Source organism: Ammospiza caudacuta, chromosome 1 (assembly GCF_027887145.1).
Source record: "Ammospiza caudacuta isolate bAmmCau1 chromosome 1, bAmmCau1.pri, whole genome shotgun sequence".
Lineage (NCBI taxonomy): Eukaryota > Metazoa > Chordata > Aves > Passeriformes > Passerellidae > Ammospiza > Ammospiza caudacuta.
In genome coordinates, this window is record NC_080593.1 from 49,170,613 (window position 1) to 49,195,621 (window position 25,009).

At 39.7% G+C, this 25,009-nt stretch overlaps 1 protein-coding gene across 18 annotated transcripts in view; it reads right to left on the reverse strand.

Annotated features, from left to right (window-relative positions):
* Positions 1–25,009, reverse strand: part of ARPP21 (cAMP regulated phosphoprotein 21) — a 145,775-nt gene that overhangs the window by 16,892 nt on the left and 103,874 nt on the right. For all 18 annotated transcript variants that reach the window (XM_058819961.1, XM_058820025.1, XM_058819994.1 and 15 more), the window contains one exon: positions 19,618–19,744. In XM_058819961.1, the coding sequence (XP_058675944.1) occupies positions 19,618–19,744 (127 nt within the window). The remainder of the gene's footprint in view (positions 1–19,617; positions 19,745–25,009) is intronic.

Below are 25,009 nucleotides of genomic sequence, written 5' to 3' on the forward strand. Positions count from 1 at the left end.
CCAGCAAGGCTGTGTTTACAATCTTCATGGCCAAAAGTATTTGCAAAGTCTGGATTCCTGATGGATGCCAGCTAAGCAATCAGAGTGATGGAAAATGCACAATAAAGACCATAAACATATGGAGTCCTCAACTCAGCATAAATACTGAAGATCAACCTGGGTGTGTTGTCAAGGTAGATTTGAGAGCCAGCAGCAGCAGAACTTTTTTTCCTTGCATACATCATAAATTTTGATAGCTTTTTTTTCTTGCCTGGGACCTAGTACACTCTGAGTGCATTACTTCTTTCTGCTTATTAGTTTTCTCATCTGTAAAATAAGGTTTTGAGGGGTGGCATCTTCGTAAAACATTTTGAAATCCAGCAGTGCTGAAAAGTGCTATATGTTCAATTTATAAAGTCAATGGAAAAATATCTGATATTCAATATAATCTATAATAAGGAGAGATCTTTAAGTGCTGAATTAACTAAGAGTTACACACAGAGCTCTGCAAAATTTTCAGTTAGATGAAAAATGCTTCTTTGACCCCCAAAAAAGTCTGTTTTTTTTATTTTTTTTCTGGCAGTGCCTGCAGGGGTTGGGCCACATTCCCAGAGCTCTGAGTCTGTCAATACTGGCAGGAAGGTGAGGAAGAGGGCATAGTAAGAGTCAGCTGCCAAAGCAAAATCTTAACTACAGGTCTCTGTGAATCAGAAATTTGTCAGCAAAGCAATACAAATGGATGTTTTCAAATTAAACTGGAAGGGTTTACAGAGGCTTTACAATGCTTGCTAAAAGCATCTGCCAGCTCCCCAGGCTCAGCTAAGGTGGGACAGATGTTTTCTCTGGGAAAAACGGGTTTCTTTGTGCTTTTTGTTTTTCACATAAATTGGGACTATCCTCCACCCTTAGTTCCTCTCATCCTATGAAACAATCTATGTATCTGGGCAGAATAATATCCAAATTATATATCAATTCCTCCATGTGCAATCATTGAATTTCATACAGTACCATCCCCCAAATCATCCTTAGGCTAAAATCCTTGTTTCTTGCTTACGTGGTCTGGATGGGGTAACTGATTTCACATACCCTTTCTGGGGTTGCTCAAAGTCAAAGCACAAAGCAGCTGCCAAAAATGTCTCTTCATGTAAAATTTACAACATGCATTTCTGAAGTGGTAGCTGATGTGCCTAGTCAATCTGCTGAAAATGTTTGTGTAGCTAAAATTTTTGAAAAGAGAAAATCACAGGATCTGCAAATACATCTGCAGAACATTCTTTAGCAACCACTGCTCATTCTGAGTGCAAACCTTGAGAATAAACACTAACTTCTGTAAAAGGACAAACCCAAGTCAGACCTTTAGACTACTGCCCATGACAAAGAACTTGATCTACTCCTAAAAAATTCCATCAGAGATACTGCTCATTTTTATACAATTAGCATATCTTTTTCACATTAAAAAAACAGAGGACTGCAATCTTCACATTTTAGTAAATATATCGGCTGCAAATAAATAATTTTCTAATTATAAAACTGACTACTTTATAGACCTTATTCTCATATTCTGGAATGAGCTATTGCATCAATTAGAAAAAAAAAAAAAAAACAAACATACTTTTTTTTTCCCATCACAGGAGAAGCCATGGCAAATTGGTTCATAAATACTCACTGGTATTTTAAGCATGGCTGTAAAAAAAGGAGATATTTTACTGTTCTTGAAACAGTGCATTTGATGTCAGAGCATCTCTGAGAAAGAAGAGCTGAGGAGAGTCTCTTATTGCAGTGAAGTCCTAAACCAGCCACAGGTGCCACTCACAAGCAGATCTCCATCTGTGGCAGAAGAAGTCAAACATGATGGACGAGCTTGCCCCTGTGCAGAGTTTCAGCGGTGCTAGCAGAGGCTGCCTGCTGGGGAGGCTGGGCTGGCAGATGGCAGCAGCCCCGCGCCGCACGCCCGGGGCAGGGATGGGGCAGGCACAGCTGGTCCCTGCCCAGGTGGGTGGCTCTGGCTGCTGAGGCACGACTGTCCCGCTCCCCAGCCCTGCCTGACTCAGGCACAGCTCTGAGTCTCAGCTCTCATGCTGCTCATGCTCCCAGCTGCTCGCTGCGGCTCAGGGGAAGCACTCCCAGATGAAGGCACTCGTTACGCCCTAGGCATAAATAACTACTCATGACCTCCCTGCTACACCATCCTCGAGCTCTCTCTCCTTGAGCTCTTGCCTGCAAGTGCTTTGTGGATTTCACAAGGCTTTTTATTTTAAATCCACACAATTGATTAATTTGGTAGATATTCTGCACAGATAGCAAATAAAATCTATGAGGCAATGAGGCTCCTCCTCCCCATCTCCAACTCCATGGCTCACGACTGCCATGTAGCTGCTCTTCCTGCTACACAGCAGAGTAGGAGAGGAAATGAGCTGCAAAAACAAAGCTGCCCCAGCTGCATGAACTTAGAAGAATGAAAATTAACAAATAGAAAGCAAACTGCTAGAGATCTTAGAGCTAATTAGTAATAAAAAGTAATAACTAAAACTATAAAGCATGTCCCATAAAAATGCTCTTCTTTACAGTGTTTCCATGTAAAAATAGAATAATAATAAAAAACCTGGGGCTGCTCAAATTTGTTTGATAAAATAAGTCATGATGCATTACAATTTAGACAAATAGAAGTTCAGAATAGTACCAAGGCTATAAAGCATGAGCATAACATATTGTTCTGGCAAGTGATAAAACTGCTCACAGTGACAGCTGTGATTTATGGAAGCAATTCAAATACACTTTGAAAGTATATTAGCTTTGCCTGTGCCCACAAAGGGTGCATATTAGCAGGGTAGGCCACGCTGGTGATAAATTACATACCAGCAAGAAGTGAAGGCAATCGGCAACATCAGATGCCCAAAGGACCTAAGTTACTGTGATAATGTGGTTTTCAGGATAATACCTCACAGGCCATGGCATCTGAGCACCAAAAGAAACACATCAAAGCTGTATTTTCATTGGCTCTTTGGAAGATAATGTTACAATGGTGAGAGTTGATTGGGACTTCCCAGCTAAAACTGACATACAGAGCATTTACAAATTGGCTCTAGAACAAAGTCTGCCTCAGAGGGTCACAATTTAGATGCCACCTCTTGGGTGGAAGCTGGAAAATAACTGCCTCCTGCTTCCAGGTTGTAGGACTGAAGGAAGCTGCAGGCTATGGACCTAGAGCACACCTACTGCATGGCTTCAGCACGGTGGGCAAAGGGACCCAAGAGCTGCTGTGGTTTAGCTCTTCAAACACCCAGAATGGGATGGGGACGCTGCAGTCCCCACCTGCAGCACCCCTTCTGCAAGGGAATCAAGTTTCTGGGCACACTTGTTCACTGATCACAGCAGCTCAATCTCACAGAAAAAGCCACGCTCTTCCCAGGGCTCAGAGCAGCACTGGCAAAGGAGCACAGAAAAAGCATGATGACAATGCCTTAACCCACAGCAGGGTTTTGCTAATGTAAAGCACTGAAAAATTATTTTAATACACTTTGGGCTAAATTCTGCCCTCTGATGTACCAGCATAGATGAACACTGACTTCAGAGTCAACCTGGACTTCAGGGGGTGTCCTTTGAAGAGCACACAGCCCCGGGCAGTGCTGTGGAGAGCCATGTCTCAGGCTCTTCTCATATTACTAGGGGAAAGTTTAATAAATTATATCTGCCTCCAATTATTGCAGTCCTCCCATTCTGACACACTGGTAAGCTCATCTTTGTGTCCTGAATTAATGGCTGGGCCAAAGCAGTTACATCTTGCCATAGATCAAAAGAAGTTTATCAGCAGTTATACTGTAATGAGCTCATCTGCAAAAAATAAAGCACATTTAACAAAGACTTCCTGCCTGGTGGGAATTTTTAACTTATTTAATCCAAAACACTCCCTTGGGAAGTGATAATGAGTATCTATCCTATTTCTATGATACCCATTACTGTATAACCTGAGGACCTCAGGCATATGGCATGCTAACAGAATGAGTCTGTGAGTAACTTTTTAGTGGAAGTTGGCCATTTCTGGAGTTTTTCTGTATTTACTGGCTCGGAATGAAAAATGGCCCAGTGACACCATAACTGAAAGGATATAAAACACCTATACATGGATTGATACTTTAAAAGTAAGTGAGCTAAATGCTTTCCCTACAGGTGGGGGCTTGGAGAAAATGCAAAAGTGATAAAACTGATTTTCCTAATTTTCCTAAAACATATAGGAAAAAAGAGCTCAGTACCTCTTTGAACCTTCCCCCTCTGTACTTCTAATCTAACAGAAGAAAAAATATTTTTTCTTGAATTGAAATTTTAGGTAGCACTGATACTACAGCACATTTCAGGGTATTCCATTTATTTACAGCTCTGCAGCACCACGCTTCTGTAGAAACATTTGCAGGAATTGAACTGATTGTGTGTTATGCCTTAGCCTTAATAGCTTTTTCATTGCTTGCTAATGGAAATATGGATTCAACATTATTTTAAACTTAATTCAGCGTAGAAGAATTAGCTTCATACAATGCAATTACAATTTTTTTCTACAGCACTTCATAGAAATACAAGGCATAAATAGATTACTTCAAGCAAGGGAAAGAAATAGGAGCATTTTTGTTCCTTCAACAACAACTTGGATATGGAAACTGGAACAAGGAATGCACTCCCCCCTTTCTTTTTCTAGTCTATACATTTCAGATTCATGTTTTTCACTTTAAATAAAGGAATGTCCACAGCATTCCTCAAATTCTACTTTACCAAAAAATCAGAAATATTCTACTAAACTTTACCTCTGAGCAGGGGAGGGATAATCCCCCTCTACTGCAAATTGGGTAGGAGGCAGCAGTCATTGCTATAGCCTGTTGTCTTTATTTAGAAGAAACAGTAATACCCCTCCCTGCCCCATCACCTCCTTGTGACTTGATCTCCTGAAGCCATGAAATAACCCTCACAGCATTCCAGCAGTCACAGTAAAAGTGACCAGAAAATGTTTATTTATACTCCTCCCACATACTCTAACCCAGAAAACATTCACTTTATCCCCTGTTCCCTGAAGATTTCACTCTTAAATACGTTCCAAATCCACCTTCTTCCCAAAACCCCATTTCTGCACTGCAGGCTTTGAAATGTCTTTCAGGACACTTCCCTGGAAGGATAACTTCTCTTTATGGGCACAGATGTTATTTTGTCTAAAGAGCCAAAATTACTGGAAACCTATTGCTCCATCTCCAGCTCCTCTGACAGCTTCCCAGCCTCCCTGGCCACAGCAGCCAGCCAAGCTGCTGCAGCTGCAGCTCATTTTTCTTCCCAAGGGAGAGCAGGAATGGTGTCCTGGGCCTCTGAGATTTCATTACAGAACAAAACCTAGCATCTTTTAATAGTGTGATGGACTTGTGATTTCATTATTCTCATTGCAAGGGAAGATTCCACAGAAAGCACCATCGAAAGGAAAGCAGAAAATGTGGTCTCTGAAACTTGCTGAGGTATATTGTCCCCACCACTCCCTTCATTTATACTAGGTATTCAATAATATCCTAGCCATGACTTTACATGTGGGCTCAGCAACACAAACAAATTAACACAAAAACTAGAATTGCTCCATACATGTCAGGTCCCTTAGGTCTACAAGAAAAGAGCAGCAGGATTCCCAGGCCTAAGACATTGTTCTGGAAAGCTGTCATGGAAGGTAAATATAGTATAAAAGCTGAGAGTATTTTGTCACATGCTTTTACAGCCTAGTAACTAAAAAGAATGTTTTTGCAGTGCTGTCCTTCAAATGAAAGGAAAATTCCCCACTATATTATGTTCAATTTTTCAGTTTCTGTTATGTCAATATTACAATCTTTTGTAACAAGAAGACAAAAGCTTCTTCATCTTCTTGAAATCAATATTACTTCTCAGGCAAGGGCAACTGGTGTCTCTTTGCTAAGGCTCTATTTTAACATACTGCCAAAATACAAATGCAATTCTTACTCAATAGATAATAATCTGCTTTTCAAGACCAAAGGTTGAAGTAGCCAGGATGAAAAGCCTGCATATATTTTAGTATGCAGCACCATTCTTTCCCAACCCTGCAAGCAAATCAGAATTCTGATGGTGCAGGATGGTCTGTGCAGATGCACCTGTCCAAATGTCCGCTCACACCAGCAGAAGGTTAAGGTCCAAACTAAAGAGAAATCTTACACTCCCCAAGATTCCCTTCATGCCAGCCCTGCTCTTCCACAGTGTGATCACAGCAGCTTCACTACTGAAGGACACTTCAGCAGAGAACTGCATTATTCCTAAAGTTAGGGATGCATGAATGTAAGAAAAAGCTTGATAAATAAATCTGCATCAAACCACACACACTGACAACTATACAGAGACAAACAGATCCCTGAAATGAAAAACAAGCACTGAAAACTGGAAGAAATTTGTCATTGCTTGGCTATAGCTGCATTCTCTTTAGAGGTCATATTTCCAGCTTTCAAAAATGGGAATACAGGTCGATGCATTTGTGTCTGAATGGCCTTGGAGAGCACCAGGGAGCAAGGTTAATATTTAGAAATCAGAAAAAAGGCAATGCAAAAGTAGTCCCTACAACCTTAATTCCAGTGACATAGGCACATATGAATGAGATCCAGTATTTAATTACCTAACAATCATGTATACTACAATGGAATTTGCCCTAAAAATTGCTGAAGAATTGGAATTAATGTGAGAAATGCTTCAGCAGAATTTATAATCTTTACATTTCCTATGTTGCAAATCCCAGGAGGACTTCAAAACAGTATTCAGCACGACAGCTTATAAAGACTTTACCTCAGCCCTTACACAGGTCTAGACATTCAAGAGCACAGATGGATTGGTAAACATTGCTTAGCAGTTTTCTCCAGATGGATCCTTTGTGAGCTGTGGGAAAAATCCTGTGAGAAGTTGGCTGAGTAGGCAAAGTGAATTTCAAAAGATCAAGTCTCGATGAAATCTGCATCTGCTTTTGCTGGGGCTCTTCAAAAGGGCAAATATCTTGTCAAATGTTAACCTCCTGCCCCGGGGAGAGTGGTGCTGGAAGCCACAAGTTTTCTTTTCCCCTTGTTTAGTCACACGGGGGAGAACAGACGTACCTAAGCATGTTCTCCTCTTACTCAGAAGACACACATGTAGGGGTTTTGTGAATTTTATAAAGAGGTTCTTCTTTGGAAAGAAACAGATGGACACAAGGCAGACTAAAGGAGAAAAAAAAAAAAAGGAAAAAAATCTCCACACAAACTTGTCTTGGGGTCATGACAAAGCATTTGTATTAAAGGTGTTAAAAACTCAGCTGCTGGCCAATTGGGATCCAAGAAGAATTCACCGTTCCTAAGGAAACAAGCAGTTCTGCGTAGGAAGACCCCGACATTTATGCAACAAAGGACAGCTCTTGGGCCCCACACACATCTTCCCAAGGACACCAGCAGTCCAAGGCTGTGTCCCTAGTGGGACAGATACAGTGAGTTGTAGAAATTACAGGTGATCAGATAAACTACATTTTAAAAAGACAGATTCAGCATCTTAATTCAGTCCTTCTTTAGACACTAGAAAGCAACAAAAATGCTTGGATAGCCAATATCTGAGCAAAGACAAACATTCAGCTAATACATTGAATCCTGAAACAGTGCTTTTACTATCTTCATTGTACATGAAGACTAAGGGGGTTTCTTAAGCAATTCATAGGCATTTTTGGAAACTTAATCTAAAGTTATACCTAGTTTCAAAACCACTAGAAAGATGTGACACATGACCTTTACCTAAGGAATTGAATAACGATTTTGATTATGGCTTTTCCTCATTTACAGCACGACCTAATTATGAAACTACATGCATGACCTCACCTAATTGCTGGACTTTTTGGATTCATTCCAGCAAGCTAGTTCTTCAGATTTTGGAAAGTCAAGTCCTGCAAATTAAGCAGGTGGTTTTCTGAGGGCTGATTCCTGCCATGGACACTCAAACTCTCCCCCCTTTTCCACATCCAGAAAGCTTCCACCTTCCCTGAATATTCTTTAATCATTAAGCTCTATGGACCTTACCCTAAATGAAGGATAGCTGGGAGTTCTTTGACTTTTAGGTATTATAAAGTGACTTTAATTCCCAAACTGTTGAACAAGAAGATGAATGACATATTCTTGCATCTACTAAAGAAAAATCAGAAATCAACCATCTGCATGGCAGATCCACCAACATTCACCCCTGCTCCATGGCCAGCACAGTGTGCAATGCAAGCCCTACCTCTCAGCATTACAGATCTCTCACAGCACAAAACAGACATAAACCAAGTGAAATCACATTTACAGTTAACAAAACTTACTAGAGTATAGCATAAAAACTAGGCTACCACTTGTTTCATCTCCAGATCAAACCTCTCCACACCTAAAGCTTTTGAAAGCACTGTGACAAAGCTGCTTTAAACCAGACAATCAACAGAAGTTTTTGACATTTACTTTTGTGCTTAGTGAGCTCAGCATGATTAGAGCTCCCTAAGTAACTACTGATAGACTTGCACACCACAACATAATGAAAAGAAGATAAAAGAAAAGGTGTGAGGCCACTTCAGGGGAAATCAGAGAAAGCTTTTGGTTTATCAGCCCATTTTCTGTGCCATTGTTCACCTTCTTGGTATGCAGCAGCCACCAGAAGTATATTAAAATTTAAAAAAACCTATAAAAATAAGAAATTCAGGATTTGTTTTCAAAGCCAATTTTGCAGTCACTCAGCAAAGCACCCTGCTGGGATTCCTTCAAAGAAATACAGCTGCTTTGCTAACTGGAGACTCAGGCTGTTCCCCCTCATTCTCTCAGTTTCAATTTGATGGATGTCCTGAGTCTGTTTACCTACAGGAGGAAACTCAGGAAAAGACTTCTTGCTGATTAATTATGGCCTACTTGGAATCAACATTTTTCTAGTCATCTAGAAATAACTCTCTAAGACAAATTGGTTTTCCATGTGCCCACACCTGTTTCTCCAATAAATCATACCTTTCTAAATACACAATGGGCCACATTATAGCAAAAAAAGCAGTCTAATGCATTCCAAAGACCACCCTAAACTTATGCAATGTAGCAATTAGGACCAAGCAGACTGAGCAGACAGATACTGAACTAAATGTCCCCTTCCTCTGGGTTTCAAATTGGTCAGAAAACTGATTTAAGACCACACACACCCTTTAATAAAAAATGGTTAGCTTTGCACTTCTACACTTTTCCTGATAATGTAACAAATAAATACATCAAAGGGGGGGAAAGTGTGTGTGTGGGTGAAGGTACAAATGCTAGTTCCGTATCTTCTATTCCATACCTTCTTCAATTTCATAAATTTGACATACCACATCAGCCTTTGTAGCTATTTGGTTGGTCTCAAATTTCCAGAGAAGAAACTATGAGTGTATGAGCAACTGTACATCCCATTTATTTAAATTTTATAAAAGAAAGAAATCTTCAGTTTAGTTTGTAAGTGCTCCACAGCACACTATCAACATCTAGAAGAAATGGGTGAAACTAGATGAGTCTTAATCAGTGTGACGTGTCCACCAGGGAAGTACAAATATGGCTCACTCCAGACATACATTATCTCCATGAAATTAGTGTGCAGACTCAACAGTGTCCCACAAACCCACTGCCATTGCTAGCTGTGTTTTCTAGGAACAAACTTCTTGCTGCTCATACTGCAAAGACAGATTTCTGGGAAACAGAGATGAACAATTGAAAGAAAAGCAGAATAATATTTGCTGTATTATATTTAGGAATACTTTCTTCCTGAACAGAAACCGACATAAACTCATGGCTTCCCATTTTTATGGAATGAGCCTGGGGCTTGAATAGATCCTGCCTATTGCTCTAGTGGAGCAGTATGCTGAGGCAGGGTTCTGCACTAAAAAGATACAGCTCTTTTCACTCCTGCATTTATTTTTTTTCTCACATCCTTTGCCTCTCCTTCCCAGAGTATCCTGTGCACTGCTCCATGACATGAGCTGCTGACCCATTCACACATGCTTCATTGATCCTTTCACTGGCCAGCTTCCACTGACGTGGCTGGAAAGTCCCAAGGTGAAGCGAGGTTAACAACACTGCTTTGGGATCTGCAAGGCATGCATGGGAGCTCTGAGGAATGGCACTGTGGGCAGGAGAGAAGCTCAGGATGAAGCAGCTCTCTGTTGTATCCCCAGTCTCCTAAGCAGCACTCCACAGTGGAACAGAAACTTTATATGAAGGGACCCACTGAAAATTTTGTGGAAGGCAGTATTGACAATAGGGAGCCCTTAGTGAAGAGCAGGAAACTCTTTGACAGATGTTAATGCACCCATGCACCTTGGACATTACCTTCTCCCTCTGTTAAACATGCCCTCTCATCAGAGGCTCTATGTGAGCTATAGCTGAGAGAGCACAAGAGCATTTGCCTATGTCAACACTGCAATATAAATCATCTTGTGTTAGCTTGGGTATAAAATCCACTCTGTAAAACCCCAGCTCCACTCTCTTATGCACAAATCACAATCAAATTCATACTCTTCTGGAACAAAGAACATCAGGAAACCTAATTCAAGTTTCTTATTCCTGCATTAGATGATAATTCTATTTCCCCAAATTACTTTTGCCTTGCGACGTAGCTGCATTTATAATTATTTATTGCCCAGCTCAAGGTTAAGTGAAGGAACAGCTTCACTGAGATCCTGTAGAAGCCCTTATTTTTCACAATGTGCTACAGAAGATTAATTGCTTTCTATTTCTCCAATTGAGAGAGAATGAAAATTGCCATTTGATACAAACTATTAATCCAGCAATAATTTTGAAGCTGCACATTGCTTCTTATAATTTAATACATTTCCTCTCTTTTTCTTATTCTATAAAGTAGTGCTTGGGAACCTTAAAAATTCAATTTGTGGAGGTTCATTTGTAGGACCTGTAAAACGGTCTGCACTCCTGCAGACTCAGTACCTGATGAAGGTAGCTCTCAACAAAGAGAAAGCTGGAAATGCAGCAGTGTTGAGCAGATGCTATTGAAGATGTTCTGTTTTACCAGCATGCCACTTGGAAGCCCTGAGGACAGTGCTGAAGCACATAGCAAAATGTTTTGATAATGCAGAGTGACAGAAAGAGAAGGAATACACATATACATACATATATATATACACACACACACATAGACATAGCCTAAATATTTGCTTGCTCAGAAACAGCTGGGGTTTTTTTTTTCCTTCATTTTTTTCCCTTAAGCAATGCCACAGGGCCAAGATCCTTCAGAAAGAGATTATTTGCTACAAGAAAAACATTGCTGGTGTTTTCAGGCAAAGTCCACTGCCCATGTCTCATGATGGCTGTGGGTTTTCATTCTGTGAGCAAATCTAAGGAACACCAAGAATGAAGACAATGAGAAACTCAAACAGCAGCAAATCCACAAATTAGTCCAAACACTAACATTTAGGAAAACACACTTGGGGACTCCATATGTACAATATAAAAAATATGCTTCCTGTCTTCAGCACTCAGTAGTAGCTTTGGATGCCCAACTTTTTACAGGTGTGAATGAATAACAGTTGCCACAGTAAAAGCTTTTTCTTTCTTTTTCTGATTTACCTAAGCTAAGGAACATTTTTGAGAGATGGAAAACAGCCCTGAACTGGATGGCCACCATGGCAGATGCCTGAACATTCCTTTAGCCTTGATTGCAAGCTCTCTGCCTGGTCCCACGAGTGAAACAGAAAATTTCTTCATATTTGCATTTCTTCATACCTAGTTTTTAGTTAGGAGGTGTCTTAAGATTTGCTAAAGCTCCTTGGTATGACAAAAAGACATTATTACACAGCATGGCTTCTTTTTTTTTCTTTGTCCTTAAGCATTTACATGACAGTAATCAAAAGACCATTTGTAATCAAAAGACCACATTTGTAACCAACACACTAGGATCCTGGGAAGTGCATTGAAAAGAAATGTTAAATTAAATATGTAAAAATTCAAATGAAAATCTATGTTGAAGCACTTTTAATCTCAGCTCTTCTCAGAAAAACTGGGATAAAAGCTTATCTAACTTCCCATTACTTGCTGCACTAGGGATACAAACTTCTAAAAAAGGTACTGTGGAACAAGGAACTGCAGTTCAACATATTGAGTAGTGTTGCTTGTTTGTCTCTCCATCCCGAAAATAACATTCCTGATCGGGTCATAGTCATGTCTTGCCACCAACACATAAGCAGAAGCAGAAATAGCAGCTTTATTTTTCCATTCTGGAGTGAATTAACATAAAATGACTTGCATTTACAGCAAAGTCCTAGGATTGGCAACCAAGGCCAAATAAAGAAACACCTCTTTCCTTCCTCAATCTACATCCCATCAGACATGAAAGAACCCTCACCAGGGTCTGCAGCAAGAAAACCTGTGTTTATCCTTATCATTCATCATGACAAATGCCAGAGATACCCACTGGAAGTGAAACCTCAGCAGGGGCTATGTATTACTAGTAATAACAGAAATAATCAAGCTGTTGTTAGAGCCAGACACTCAGACAGCAAATTCAATTTTTTTTAAATTTTCTGTTCAATACCAATGACAGCTACCAGCCATCATGCACTACAATTAGCTCATGCTGCAGGAATGCTTTCTGCTCTGGTGCATAACGAGTGAGCTGCAACAGAGAGCAGGACCTGGGGAAGAGGCGAAGAACTTTTTGGAGGGGTATCACATATCCTTGCCAGTTGCTAAGGAAACCAGCTGCTTTCTTTGGGAAGACTCAAGGGCTGCCTCTTTTACACAGCCATACTATGAGCATTATTTCACTTGCAAACTAACAAAGGAGAACTTTCAAAAAATGCTCATTTGCTATATAAATTCATACATTCTATATAACTACCATTGGTGAGTGCAAATAAAAATGTCCTTGTATTTGCAGAGGGATGCTGTTCCTGTGGGTAGTTTAGGTAAACAATAAGAGCCTCTGACAAAGGCTGAACAAAATTCAGGTAAAGACACTGTGACTTTATAATATATCAGGACTGGTTAGCAGAGCACTGCTTCAGTTACTGTGACATCATTCTTGAGCTCCTCTGCCCTAACACTGAACACACACTGTGACCCCTTCCTCCAGCATACTCACACATGATTCTTTTACTGCCTCCCAATCTAAATATGTCTCCTGTTCTATGGAGTTTTACAACTGCAAAGTGTGCTTCAATTCTTAAACCCTCAATCAATAGCAACTGTGAGGCAAAAGCTCTCCCTGCTCTTCCTTCCCGCAGTGCAGATCTCTGCTGTACATTCAGAGTTTTTTCCATTATTAGCTGAGACCCAAAAGCCCTCCACTTCTGCATTCCACTGCATGCTTTCATCTGCAGAATAGCTACAGAGAAGTGAGCCCTAAAGTCTACAGACCCCCTGTGTGCAGCGTGCCTGAAGCAGAGCTGGAGATGGCCTCTGTCCCTGCAGAAAGGCTTTCTAGCATTTCTGTCAATGGCGGGGCTCCACTAGTTCTGCCAATGGCAGGATGGTATCAGAACACGAAAAAAAAAAAAAAAAAATGAAATCTGCCTTTGCTCTCAAGGACTACAATATAAACCTCTCAATTATTCAGTGCTGGAAAATTCCACCGCAAGAAGTGGGAGCGCTGCACATTGATCCAACACAGAATTAGCAGCAGAGATGATGTATGACTCTTTTTGGCAAAGAAAAGCCAGAAATACAAAGATTCTTTGTAGACATTGTTGAATACCTTACTGTGTTATTTCCATTATCTCTGTAATTTTTACAAAGGCTATTTGAAGTTCTGTCTACTGTACAACACTGTTAGAAATATTCCTCTCTCTCTGTTGCTCCTGTGTATTAACTAACATGAGACTAACACATTCTCTACAACAAAATTAAAATTAAAAAAATTTGTATTTTACTTTGAAACACTAGAAATGCCATCATAAATGGCTTAAACTCCAATTAGCATTAGAGAAGTTGAATACAACTTGTGATGCCTTGAAAGAAAACCAGAAATAAGTGTCTGTCTTAAGACCATTGTAGCTGCTGAACCTACCAGTGTTCTCTTCACTCAATACTTCCCCTCTCCTGGTGTGAATGCTGAATAATTAAACAAGTCATTTGAGGACTAACAAAGCTTTCTGACAAAAGTAATTTCATCTTTTAATTTTCAGAGTCAGGTATGCTGTAGGAAGTGTGATAGTATTAATTTTGCTACTAATTTAAATTACAGATATTCTATAAAGTTGAATGCTGGTTCAGTACTGGTGCAGCACTATTGCATAAAGTCAGGAAGACAAAAGGATTAGTGGTTTTAAGATTAGATTTTGAAAAAAAAAATTAATCCTGAATCCTGACTCATTCAGGAACCTTCTGAAAAAGTCTTGAATGAACTATTTGTTCACAGCATCCTCCTCAGGCAGTAAGAAGAATGAAATCCAGAGCACAAAATTTCAGGTAGCATGGGCTACCTGACATCCTCCCAGGATGAGACATCCTGTCTAAATGGAAGCATGCTTGTAGGTAAAGCTCTAAGCTTCTGGATAATTTAAACATAAAATACTTGAACAGAAACTAATAACATCAGTGTGGATCACTTCAAGATGACAATTTTTAACTTAGTCCGACTGAAATTGCTCCAAATTCCTTCTTGATCTGGTCATACTATTTCACTAAATTCTTATAAATTTCAAAGCCTTCCATCAACATTAATGAGCACAGCACTATATTTATGTATCTAGAACAGTAGGACTCTGTGCCTCCTATTCCTGTCAAGCCTCTGTGAAAATGAGATTCACCCCCCTTGTGATTCACTGCTTTTTAGGAGCAGCAGTATCTGCTGAAAAGAATAGCACTGAACACAGATGGACACCTTCCCTACAAATCCATTTCAATAACACAGTGAGCAATTACTGTTAGAGAAACAGTTTCCTCAGAAAATTAGATACTTAAAAATTGAAGTTGTTTATGTTTATATAAGCAGTGAAATTATAGACAGAATTATACAAACAAATCCATCATGGACCATGAGCTCCTGTCAGGTTGCTAATGAAGGTAGAAAGCAGCAATCTTTCTTTATAAGGTTCTCTAATGACCATGATAACAAACCAATTTTGTTTTTAGTGCTGCACATTTCCCTTCCCCCATTTTTTTTTCCCACTAAGTATCAGCTTATAGTGACAAATGCTTTCAGAAGACAAAGAGGATAAAAGAGGCTTGAAGTTAACACTCTTCAATTATGCTGACACTGAAATGATTAAATTAAGCAAAAATTCAGTATTTCATTGTCTATTTGACTCTGATGCCTACCTAAAAAATTTATGGACTCTGTTAAGTACATTTTGCCTTCACTTAAAATTTGTTTCAGAGGTGCATTTAAGCGACAATTACCTCTTCTACTTTACTGGAAGCTGTAAAGGCTTATAATACTGCTCTCCATCAGGAACCTTTTCTTCAAGACAAACACTTGCTGTTTACAGAAAATCCATGAACACTGGTTAAGAAAGGACTGTACACCCAAACAATGTTCAGATATATATTTTTCTCATATTAGGACTTTCTTTGCCTACTGTACACAAGCAAATGTGTTGCTTTTAGGAAAAAAATAGAGAGATTTCCTATTCTCTCTGAGTCTTTTCCTGATATTGGGGACCTGAAACAGGTTATAATGGCATTATTTGTTGATTCTTGAATATATGAGAAATCCTAACATCATTACATTAATCGCCAGAAATTACAGAAAAACAAATTATGTCAAATACCATCTTATTTTGTTTGCAAATATTATAGTGTAAGGTTTTGGCAGGAAAACTTATTATCAAAGTACTATAGCTACATAAAGATATACTAAAGATCTGTTTTAATCTCCTCAAAAGATTATTTCATTGCTGATGCAAAACACACTCCACAGACATTTACCTTACAAGTGCATGATGAATCAAGCTTACAGTCTCTTAGAACTAGGCTCAAGCAAGAAGATAAATATTATTTTATCCATAAAATTTCTGTTGCACTCTGAAATTATCTGGAACATGAGGCAAACACACAACAATGAACTAGAGAAGAAAAAAAATAATGTAATTTGTTGCAGCTTGTTCATTTGTGAACAGCAATATGAGTTGCATATCCGAGGAAAATACTCATGTATTTATCCAGCTCATACTTATGAAGCACTTCAGAGATGAAAAGTCCTCCAAGTGCTCAGCATTTGCTAAAATAGGAGAAAATAGAGACACAGATATAAAATAAAACATTGCTGACTTCTTCTGTCATGACAAAATAGAAATAATTACTGATTTATCATCAATACATCTCTATTTTTCTACTCAGACAGTAACTAGGATCAGTCTATCAAAATAGAGATAATTACTGAAGAATGAAATACTGATGATGCCAGACATGCAATTTACAGAGCACTGCTAGATGCAAATACAAAAATAATATTTTCTTCCATGTGCTCCCAAAACTGGGCACTCCACAGTATCACCTGTTACAGAGGGCAGAAATGGTTTAAACAGCAACGTACCCAAATGGTTTGAAAAATGAGCATACTGTTTTTGAGAATACCTGCCTGAACACACCTTAAGAATCCACCTATCACATTGTACGTATGACATGGTGTGACAGACACCAACTCAACCCTGGCCCCAACCCAATGGCAACACTTTGCACTGAGCAGTTCAGAACATGAAAATGGTGCAGAAAAAGCATAACGAAGAAGAGCAGCAATGGCATGAGTGAAACAAAAGTATTTCTGTTTACACTGATACCACATTTTGGCTCAAACAGAAATGAACATAATTCAAATGGCAGACATTTGCACAAAAATCTGCATGGAGGACACTGTACTAGGCTTCTGCCAGAAATGGGTCACTTAGGTTCTCACATAAGCCAGCACTTAGGCAAATAAAAATAAAAAGGGTAAATAAAGACACAAAATGTTTTCAGCCTTCTCTCCAAATGATTTATTGCTGCCAGAGCTCTAATCTAATTTTAGGTGAGGTCATCCTTTTTTCTGCCCTGGAGCCATTTTAACTCAATATTACTCTTCTTCCAGAGCCACGAGAGAGTACAGGCTCCCTCAGCCACCACAGATGCTGTGCAGATATTTTGCTTTAGCTGTTTGCTGTAAAAGTCATCAATATCGCTTCATCCTGAAGAGACCTTTACTAACAAAAATGAAAACAAATCGCTAACATTAGATGAAACTTTCACCTCTGCATCCCAAAGTAGGGGAAGTAAGATCTGAACTCCTTGTTGTTGCTTTGAAAGCTTCCACAAGCTCCTCCAAGCAGGCAAATTTTTAATTTTAATAAAGTATTTCCTGAGCTGCCAGGCTGAGGTTGCCTCCTTGCTCGCCCTGCGGCAGGTCCAGCGGGGCTCCCCTGGGCCGGCCTGCACCGCAGCCGTCCTCTCTCCGAAGCAGCAGCAAGTGATGTGAGGTCTTTGGGGAAACCATTTCAGAAATCATCGTTTCATCTGCCTCCTTCCCATCTGTTCACCCTTCCCATCCTGAATATTCCCATACTACACTCTGTTTCACAAACACTATTTTCCATCATAGCTTCTTGTTCGGGCCCCTGGCTATCCCTGGCTCCTCATGTGCTGATCTGAAGCTAAGTCTGTGTGGGAAGGAAAATGGAAGTCTGAAACACTTCCTTGTGGATTGCTATTTTCTGGTCATACACAGCTATTTGTTTCCCAAATACCAAGAGATGCAGTAAATCTGAACGATTCTTACACCACCTCCAAAACAAGACCTGTAGAGAACTGCAATCTGCTTCCTGTCACACTTACCACACGCTGGGACCGTGACTAGGAAAAAGGATGTATCAGAGGCCAAAGGGATGAACTAGTGTGCAAAATTGTTCTCAGACATGTCTCAAGATCTGAGAATAGCTAAACACTTAAAATCATCACCACAGCAGGGAGTCTAAACTGTAGACACAATGTTTTCATTTTTAAACAAGAGATAAAAATAATACTTCCAACTGAGCAGGCAGCTCAAAGAGCGGATTGCAGGGAAAGACCGATGCGCTAGAGATTTTACACAAACTCCTTGACTCGTGTTTTCCAAACATGTAAGGAAAACAATGCAGTAAACACTGAAACAAAATTAGCATTTGCATCTCTGCATTTGTCTGCACTCAACAGCTCCTGTGCTACAGTATATCTTTAAAACTAGGATTTTCACCCAGCTGGATCTTCTCCGGAACATCACTCATACGTCAGACCATCTCTTGTGCATATCACTTACCATATTCTCCACTAGGCTATAGATGTAGCATTAAACTGATAAATATGGTTTTATAACAACACAGTAGATCTAGGTAAAGTCATCTAAGTTGATTTGCACTTTGTTTCAAGGATCTACTATATAGAGATAATAAATATGGTACCAGACTGTCAGGCAGGAGAAGCTAGAAGAGACAGATGACCTTTGTGCAATACTTCACCCTCTTCTCTCTCAGGAATGTATAATATAAAGGTATGAAAGCAGACACAGTCAGTCACCACTGACACTGACCAAAATGTCACCAATTTTATTAGAACACAGAACAGCATAAAAAAAAAGTAATGAATTGCTTAGTTATAGCTGTGTTTGCCATGTCTTTGTCTCCCTGAGCGCCTGAGAGAGTGGAACAAAATTGCCAGCAGTCACATTACGGAGATAGGTAGACAAGCTGGATGACCCCATAAGTCTTGTTCACATCTCATGTCTGGGCTCTTGACTTGCATCTTAAATGACTTCCATATCAAGGATATTGCAGGGAATCTGCTTTGCCATTCTAAAGGATTTCTGCCAAACTGAGATGGAATGATGAATGCTTTGTTCTAGCTGGCACATCTGGAAAAACAAAACTCACCCCTCCACCTCCTCCCCTTATGCCTGGAGTTACTGTTTGAGACACCCTATGAGGGAAGGTGTGCACTAAAGAAACAGACAGGAAATAAATAAATTTAAAAAATCTCCAACACCAGAATTGTTTATTCCCTTGACATGCGACGACTCCTTGACAACCACAATTCCTGCTCTCTCCCAACACGCACCAGCCCAGCTCCCCCTCTGTCCCTGTCACTCTGGAGTGATGCGGGGTGGCGTGACACAGCAGGAAAAGAGACCGGTTCACTGTGAGACCTGCTACTCACTCTCTTACAGTGTAACGGCCCCCCTTCCAGCCGCACTGCTGCGGGCAGCCGCTCCCCGCGGCGCCAACCGCGCACAGCCCTGCCGCTCCTTGGCACAGGCACAGCACAAGCTGTGGAGAACCACCGGCCCCTTCTGCCTCACTGCAGGCCTGCCACCCACGTAGGGCACTACAGACACTTGAGGAGCTCCCATGGCAGAGGGCAACCACAATGGGTGGCTTGAAGGTGCACTGTGACTGCTCACATCAGCGCCCTCTCAGCTCTCTCTGTGTCCAGCACTTGGAGCATGGACACTGAGGACACTGCATGCAGGACAGCAGGGATGGAGGATGCAACCCCTGCTCTTCCATTGCTCGGGATGTCCAAGCAAAACATTTCTCAATTTCTAATTTCCACTGTATTTTCAAACAGAACAGCAATCAGGTTTCTCCTCTGCTGTTCAGTTAGAGCACAACCAACAGGTTTCACCTGCAAAGGCACTGTGAGCAGCTGAAGAAATGAGTACAGATGTACATACCTGCTTGCTGGGCAGTCTGGGGGATCTGTTGACTCCGCTGTGCGTTGTACTGAACTGAGGCAATGGGTCTGTACTGCTGAGTTGTTGAGGTAGGGTACTGACCAGATGGGTAATAATACACTGGCATCTGCAAAGAAAGAGAACAGTAAACTCTAGAGATCAAAGATTCATAAAGTAAAACAAAACAGGGAGGGGGAGCAGAAGTTCAAATCAAGCATATTAGTGGTAATGGCATTCAAGAGAAGAGGTTTGCCTCCTGTCTCTTCAAGAATCGCTGCTTGCTTTCAGCTGTGCTAGGAAAAGGACTACAAGTGCCCACATTTATTTTCAGATACTTTGAAAAATAGGAAAAAACAAAAGAATGTTAATTTAAAGAGAAAAAAACATAGGATCCATAAAAAACTACATATATATACCAAAGAAAAAAATATCACAGTAACATTTTATCATAGTAACATACCGAAAGCTGCAGAAAAATAGATGCAAACAACACCTTCCATATCAACATAACACATACAGACAGCATGCTGAACCATTAAAGGAACCCTGGAGAAAATGGTCCAATCAAAGCAAGGAGGAATGGCTTGGAGCACAAATACATAGAAACATGGTGGAGAGCAAGATGGAGTGTGTGCACCCCTAACACTTGTAAGGAAATGATCAGATTGATGCTTCTGTTTAACATGTACATCCCTCCTTACATGAACATTTCCCTCTAAAGCCTTTCTTGCTCTTGTTGTGAAAACAATCACAGTTCAAAAAATAATCATAGTTGTTTTCTTGCAGGAGCTGAGGATAGGCATTAAGTCAGGAAGTTCTGCTAAATGGACATCTTTTTTCTTCTATTATTACTGTTATTACAGAGAAACGTGTACTACATCTCCTTATCACACAGGTGAGATGATGGTGACGGCAGGAAAAGATTTTTTCCTATATATGCCACACCACTGTTACAGAGACATTTCAGTTAAACAGCTTCCAACTGACCCTTCACAAGTTCAAAGCACTCAAAAATTTTCATTTTCAGCTGTCAGGGATACTTTAGGCATCTGATAGAGTTTGGCAATGTATGGTATGAACAGACGGCAGAGGGATACAGGCTTGGGAGAACATTGCTTCTCTCTCAACTTCTGCCACAGCAGTCAGCATTTCTTCATAAAATTTTTTTCTCACTTTGTGCATAGCATTTATCCTACACAGACATATGCACAGAGTCAGACCAAATGATTTTATTTTTTTTCATGCAAAAACAAGAACTTTTATCTGCATGGAAGAAATATTCCTGATACAGATCATTCAATTTGATCATCCATAAAGTTAGCAGAGTAAAGAAAACGACTGCTAGAACATCTTAAGAGAGATCAGAAATTCTCCTTGGAAAATACCCAGTCTCAGATGAGGAAAAAAAATGGCATAGACACAAAAGACTAGACAAGAATAGGCTATGGATTGCTATTTGGGCAAATAGAAGCCTACTGAATGGGTAACTGTGGTGGGAGAAGGGTTAGGATTAACAAAGCTGGACTGGGCAGTGTCAGTGAAGTTAACCCTGCAGACCAACTGACAGTCAACAGCATCTGTCAATCAAGAGGCTGAACACCCATCCATTCCTCAAGGATGGGTGTTAATTTCTTTTTCTATTAATTTTCTTTTCAAACAATTGATTTTTCCCCCCCTCTCTCTGCATACATCAGCCAAGTCAAACAAGTATGAGAAAAACAAGGTTTTGACTGGAAAATGCTGTAAGCTACCCTCCCTCCAGACAATACCAAGTGACACCTAATGGGTAGTGCCTGCCATTTGTTTTGTCAGTGACTAATGTAACAAAACCAAAATGCCTTTGTAGAATGGACACCACCAATAAGAATTTGTTTCTCTGCAAAGAAAAGCCACAAGGAATAGGAAGGTGGGCCCACACATTTAAGGCACAAAATCATTCTTTAAGCAGCATAAACTGTGGATTAGAAAAGTTTAGTGTGATAAACTCATCTCGTGGACAGCTGGTTGCTCTCAGCAACACTCTGCTACAAGAGGCTTGAAAGAAATGAGGAGACCCACTCTAAGTCAAGTCAATGCAGATATTTGATCCAGCCTTGGAGCAGGGGAACAGAACAGACATTCTTTCAAATATTCTTCATTTTCTATTAACATATTCTACAAACCAAGGAATATTAAACCCCTGTGGAAATGCTCTCACTTATCCTGCCAGCAGCTTAATATCACTTAAAGGATTTATTTTATCTACCCTCCACTTCCTCATTTTCCAGTGCAGACAAGCCCCTAGATATTTAAAACAACATGAGCATTTGGCAACAATAAGAATTTTCTCTTTGGAAATGATTCAGTTGGTATTAACCTTAAAACATAACCTGAAGAATCTAAGTTTTGAAGTCAGGTTTATAGTTGAACCAGCTGATCAAAAAAATATATACACTGAAGCATACACTCCTTTATTTTTACCACACAAAAGAAACCTCAGCATTAGTCAAAGGGTTCTTTCCCTTGCTCTCATTTTCTCAATTCATTGGAGTACATTTGTTATGCAACCCACTTAAAAGTTTATGAGAGCACAATCTATCAGCATGAAAAAAATGTTAGTAGTAGAAGGGTAAAAAAAAATATTTCACTTATAAAGATTAATTAAAGAATTGGACAGTAGTTATGCACACATGACATGGAAACAAGAGGTTTGGCTTTTGATGGGATTTGTTCTTTTAGTTTTGTGTCTATGTGTGTTTTGTTGTTGTTTTTGCTTTTGTTAGCTTCGTTTTTGTTGGGTGAGGGGGCAGGTTTGTTTTTTAAAAGCTCACACATTAAAAGAAGGGCTTGGTGTAAAATATAGACATGATCTAAAATAGGTCTTTTATGCTTGAGGGGCTTGGAAGGATCCATTCTCATTTATCTTGAGTACATCTCTGTGTCAGTAGTTGAAATGTCATTTTTCCTTTCTGATTCTACTTTGGTGAGCAGTGGAATTAGAGGGATCAGAGATAACAAGTATCACTTACATCATCTGCTCTGATCCTCTTGAATTTTTTACCTTCTCATCACATCAGTGTTACTAAAACGTTTACTTATGTGCTCTTCAACAAAAAACATTACATTTCTGTAGCAGCCAGCCAACATACCAAATTATACTTGAGTTGAATTCCCATGTGAAATGCACAATCCAACCTTCAACCTTTTGCTTGTAAAACATTTTATTTACAGAACCAGAAGGTTTCCATGGCACTAACAGGCATGCCAATGAAGCTGTATGGTTACCCTAAAACTAAAATAAATTTACCAAAAAAATGCACTTCTAAGACTATAACCGAAATAAATGCCACCTCTTTTAGTCTAAAAGCACAATTTTTGGTCTTAATTCTTGACACTGTGAAAAATAATTTTTAGTATGATTTTTAATAATTACCTTGTTTGTAGGCTGACCATTCCCCTGCATTCTAGTTTTTCTTTCCTATACAACACTTTAACTTAAATTGCAACAGGACTGGGCGTGTCATTTCAGAGACACTCATGAAATGGCACAGTCAGACATTACTTTCTCCTCTTTCTAATGCGCTTAGTCCCTAGATAATGTGCAGAGACTCAGTGCAGCATTGGTTTCCTGCTTTGTTCTGTCCATACAGAACAGCCTGGAGCCATTATGGGGCTGGGTGTCTCCCTGGCGGCTCTCCAGCAGCACCCATGAAATTCACCGGTACTCTGTTTATTTTTGTTTATTTCCTCATGGCAGGGTCAGGAGTCTAGACACAGTTCAGGATGATTTTACTTTCATAAACTGCCCCTCTACTGGCTTACAGTTCGATTCAGCCATTGGACTGGTACTCTACCCTCTCTTAACAGTGCTGATATCCAGACAGGTCTGGACTAGCACCTCCATCCAGCTGCTGACACCACTGCTAATGCCACTGATACAGCCACACAAATGGCAGTGAAGAAAAGAGAAACCCCAGTGATGCACGGATACATGAAGGTGCCATTTCTTCCCAATATCTAACTGACAGGGATCAGTCATTCTTCAAGGTCTTTTCCCTTCCTCCCTGCACCCTCAATAATAATTACAGTAGCAGGTAACAAAAAAAAAAAAAAAGCGCCTTGTAAGATGTCCTCCATTATAATTTTCAAAGATCATCAAGGAAAGCCCTGCTCATTTGCAGTGACTCCCCAACCTTCTTCATAACAAGTTTCCTAGAGGAAATATGATATGAATACAGATTTTGTCTTAGGGTCATTACAGACTCTCAAGGAGAAGGCTTCTGCAAAGAGTCAGATGATTAAAGATGACACAAAATTAATGATGACACAAAACTAATTCAAGTGAAAAATCCTTCAACATGTTAATTACATCTCCAGGCCTCTCCAAGAATTCCTGCCATCTCACTTTTGGATATCATTTTGCCAGTATACCTTCCAGAATGAGTCAGAGGTGAAAATAACTTTTCAGGGAGGATATCCCTTTTCCATTGACATAATATTCATATTTTTTTCCACTTCTTCATTTGCAGAGGCGAAGACAGGCACCATTGATAAAGTACTACAAAGCAGAATGTGGACCCTTGTTAAAGTATTTGGTCCATAAGTGCTACAGAAAAACTATCAGGAAGAGAAGAAAACTGAAAACAAAGAAAGCAAATATATATAGGTTCAATATCCATGACAGAAAGCAAACTGGCATTTGCTGCTAAAAATCCCTTTCAGAAAACGCTGGGTAATATTTGGGATTTGGGTTGGTTTCTTTGTTGTTGTTGGGGTCTTTTTTTGGGGTTTTTTTTGGTCTTTTTTTTTGTTTTGTTTTTTGTTTGTTTGTTTTGTTTTTCATTTTTTTCCTAATTGGCTGAAGAAGCAGAAATCCTTATTTTCAGTTTATTAAATGATGACTTTGTTGTCAAGCTGGGGGATACCTGTGATGAAATAGGAAGCAAAAAAAACCCCAAAGGCTTCTTTCACCACTTCTTAGGCAGGTCATTTCAAACTCAGTCTGCTTCTGCTTTAATACAGACTGGGAGAAAGAATCTTGGGGAGCAGCTGTAGACCCACATTTAACTGAACTTTAATAGAAAAGCTACTAATTTAAATTAGTACTATTGGATGTGTAGGCTTGAAGCATTTTTTTCTCCTCCTTTCAGCTCCCACAGGAAATTATCACACTCACAGAATCTCCACCCAAATTTTCACTGCTATTTTCCAACAGCATTCAGGGTATCACAGCCAACCTTATCAGCAGAGCATTTACAGGAACTAATTAGCCATTAAAGTCATGCCACTTTTATACTGGTATAAATTCAATAGCAACATTTAAGATATAAAAGTGCTTTTACATTGATTGCATTGCATTGATTAATGCATCATATAATGTTTTGCTTCCATTACCGTCTTTAATGCTTTCTTT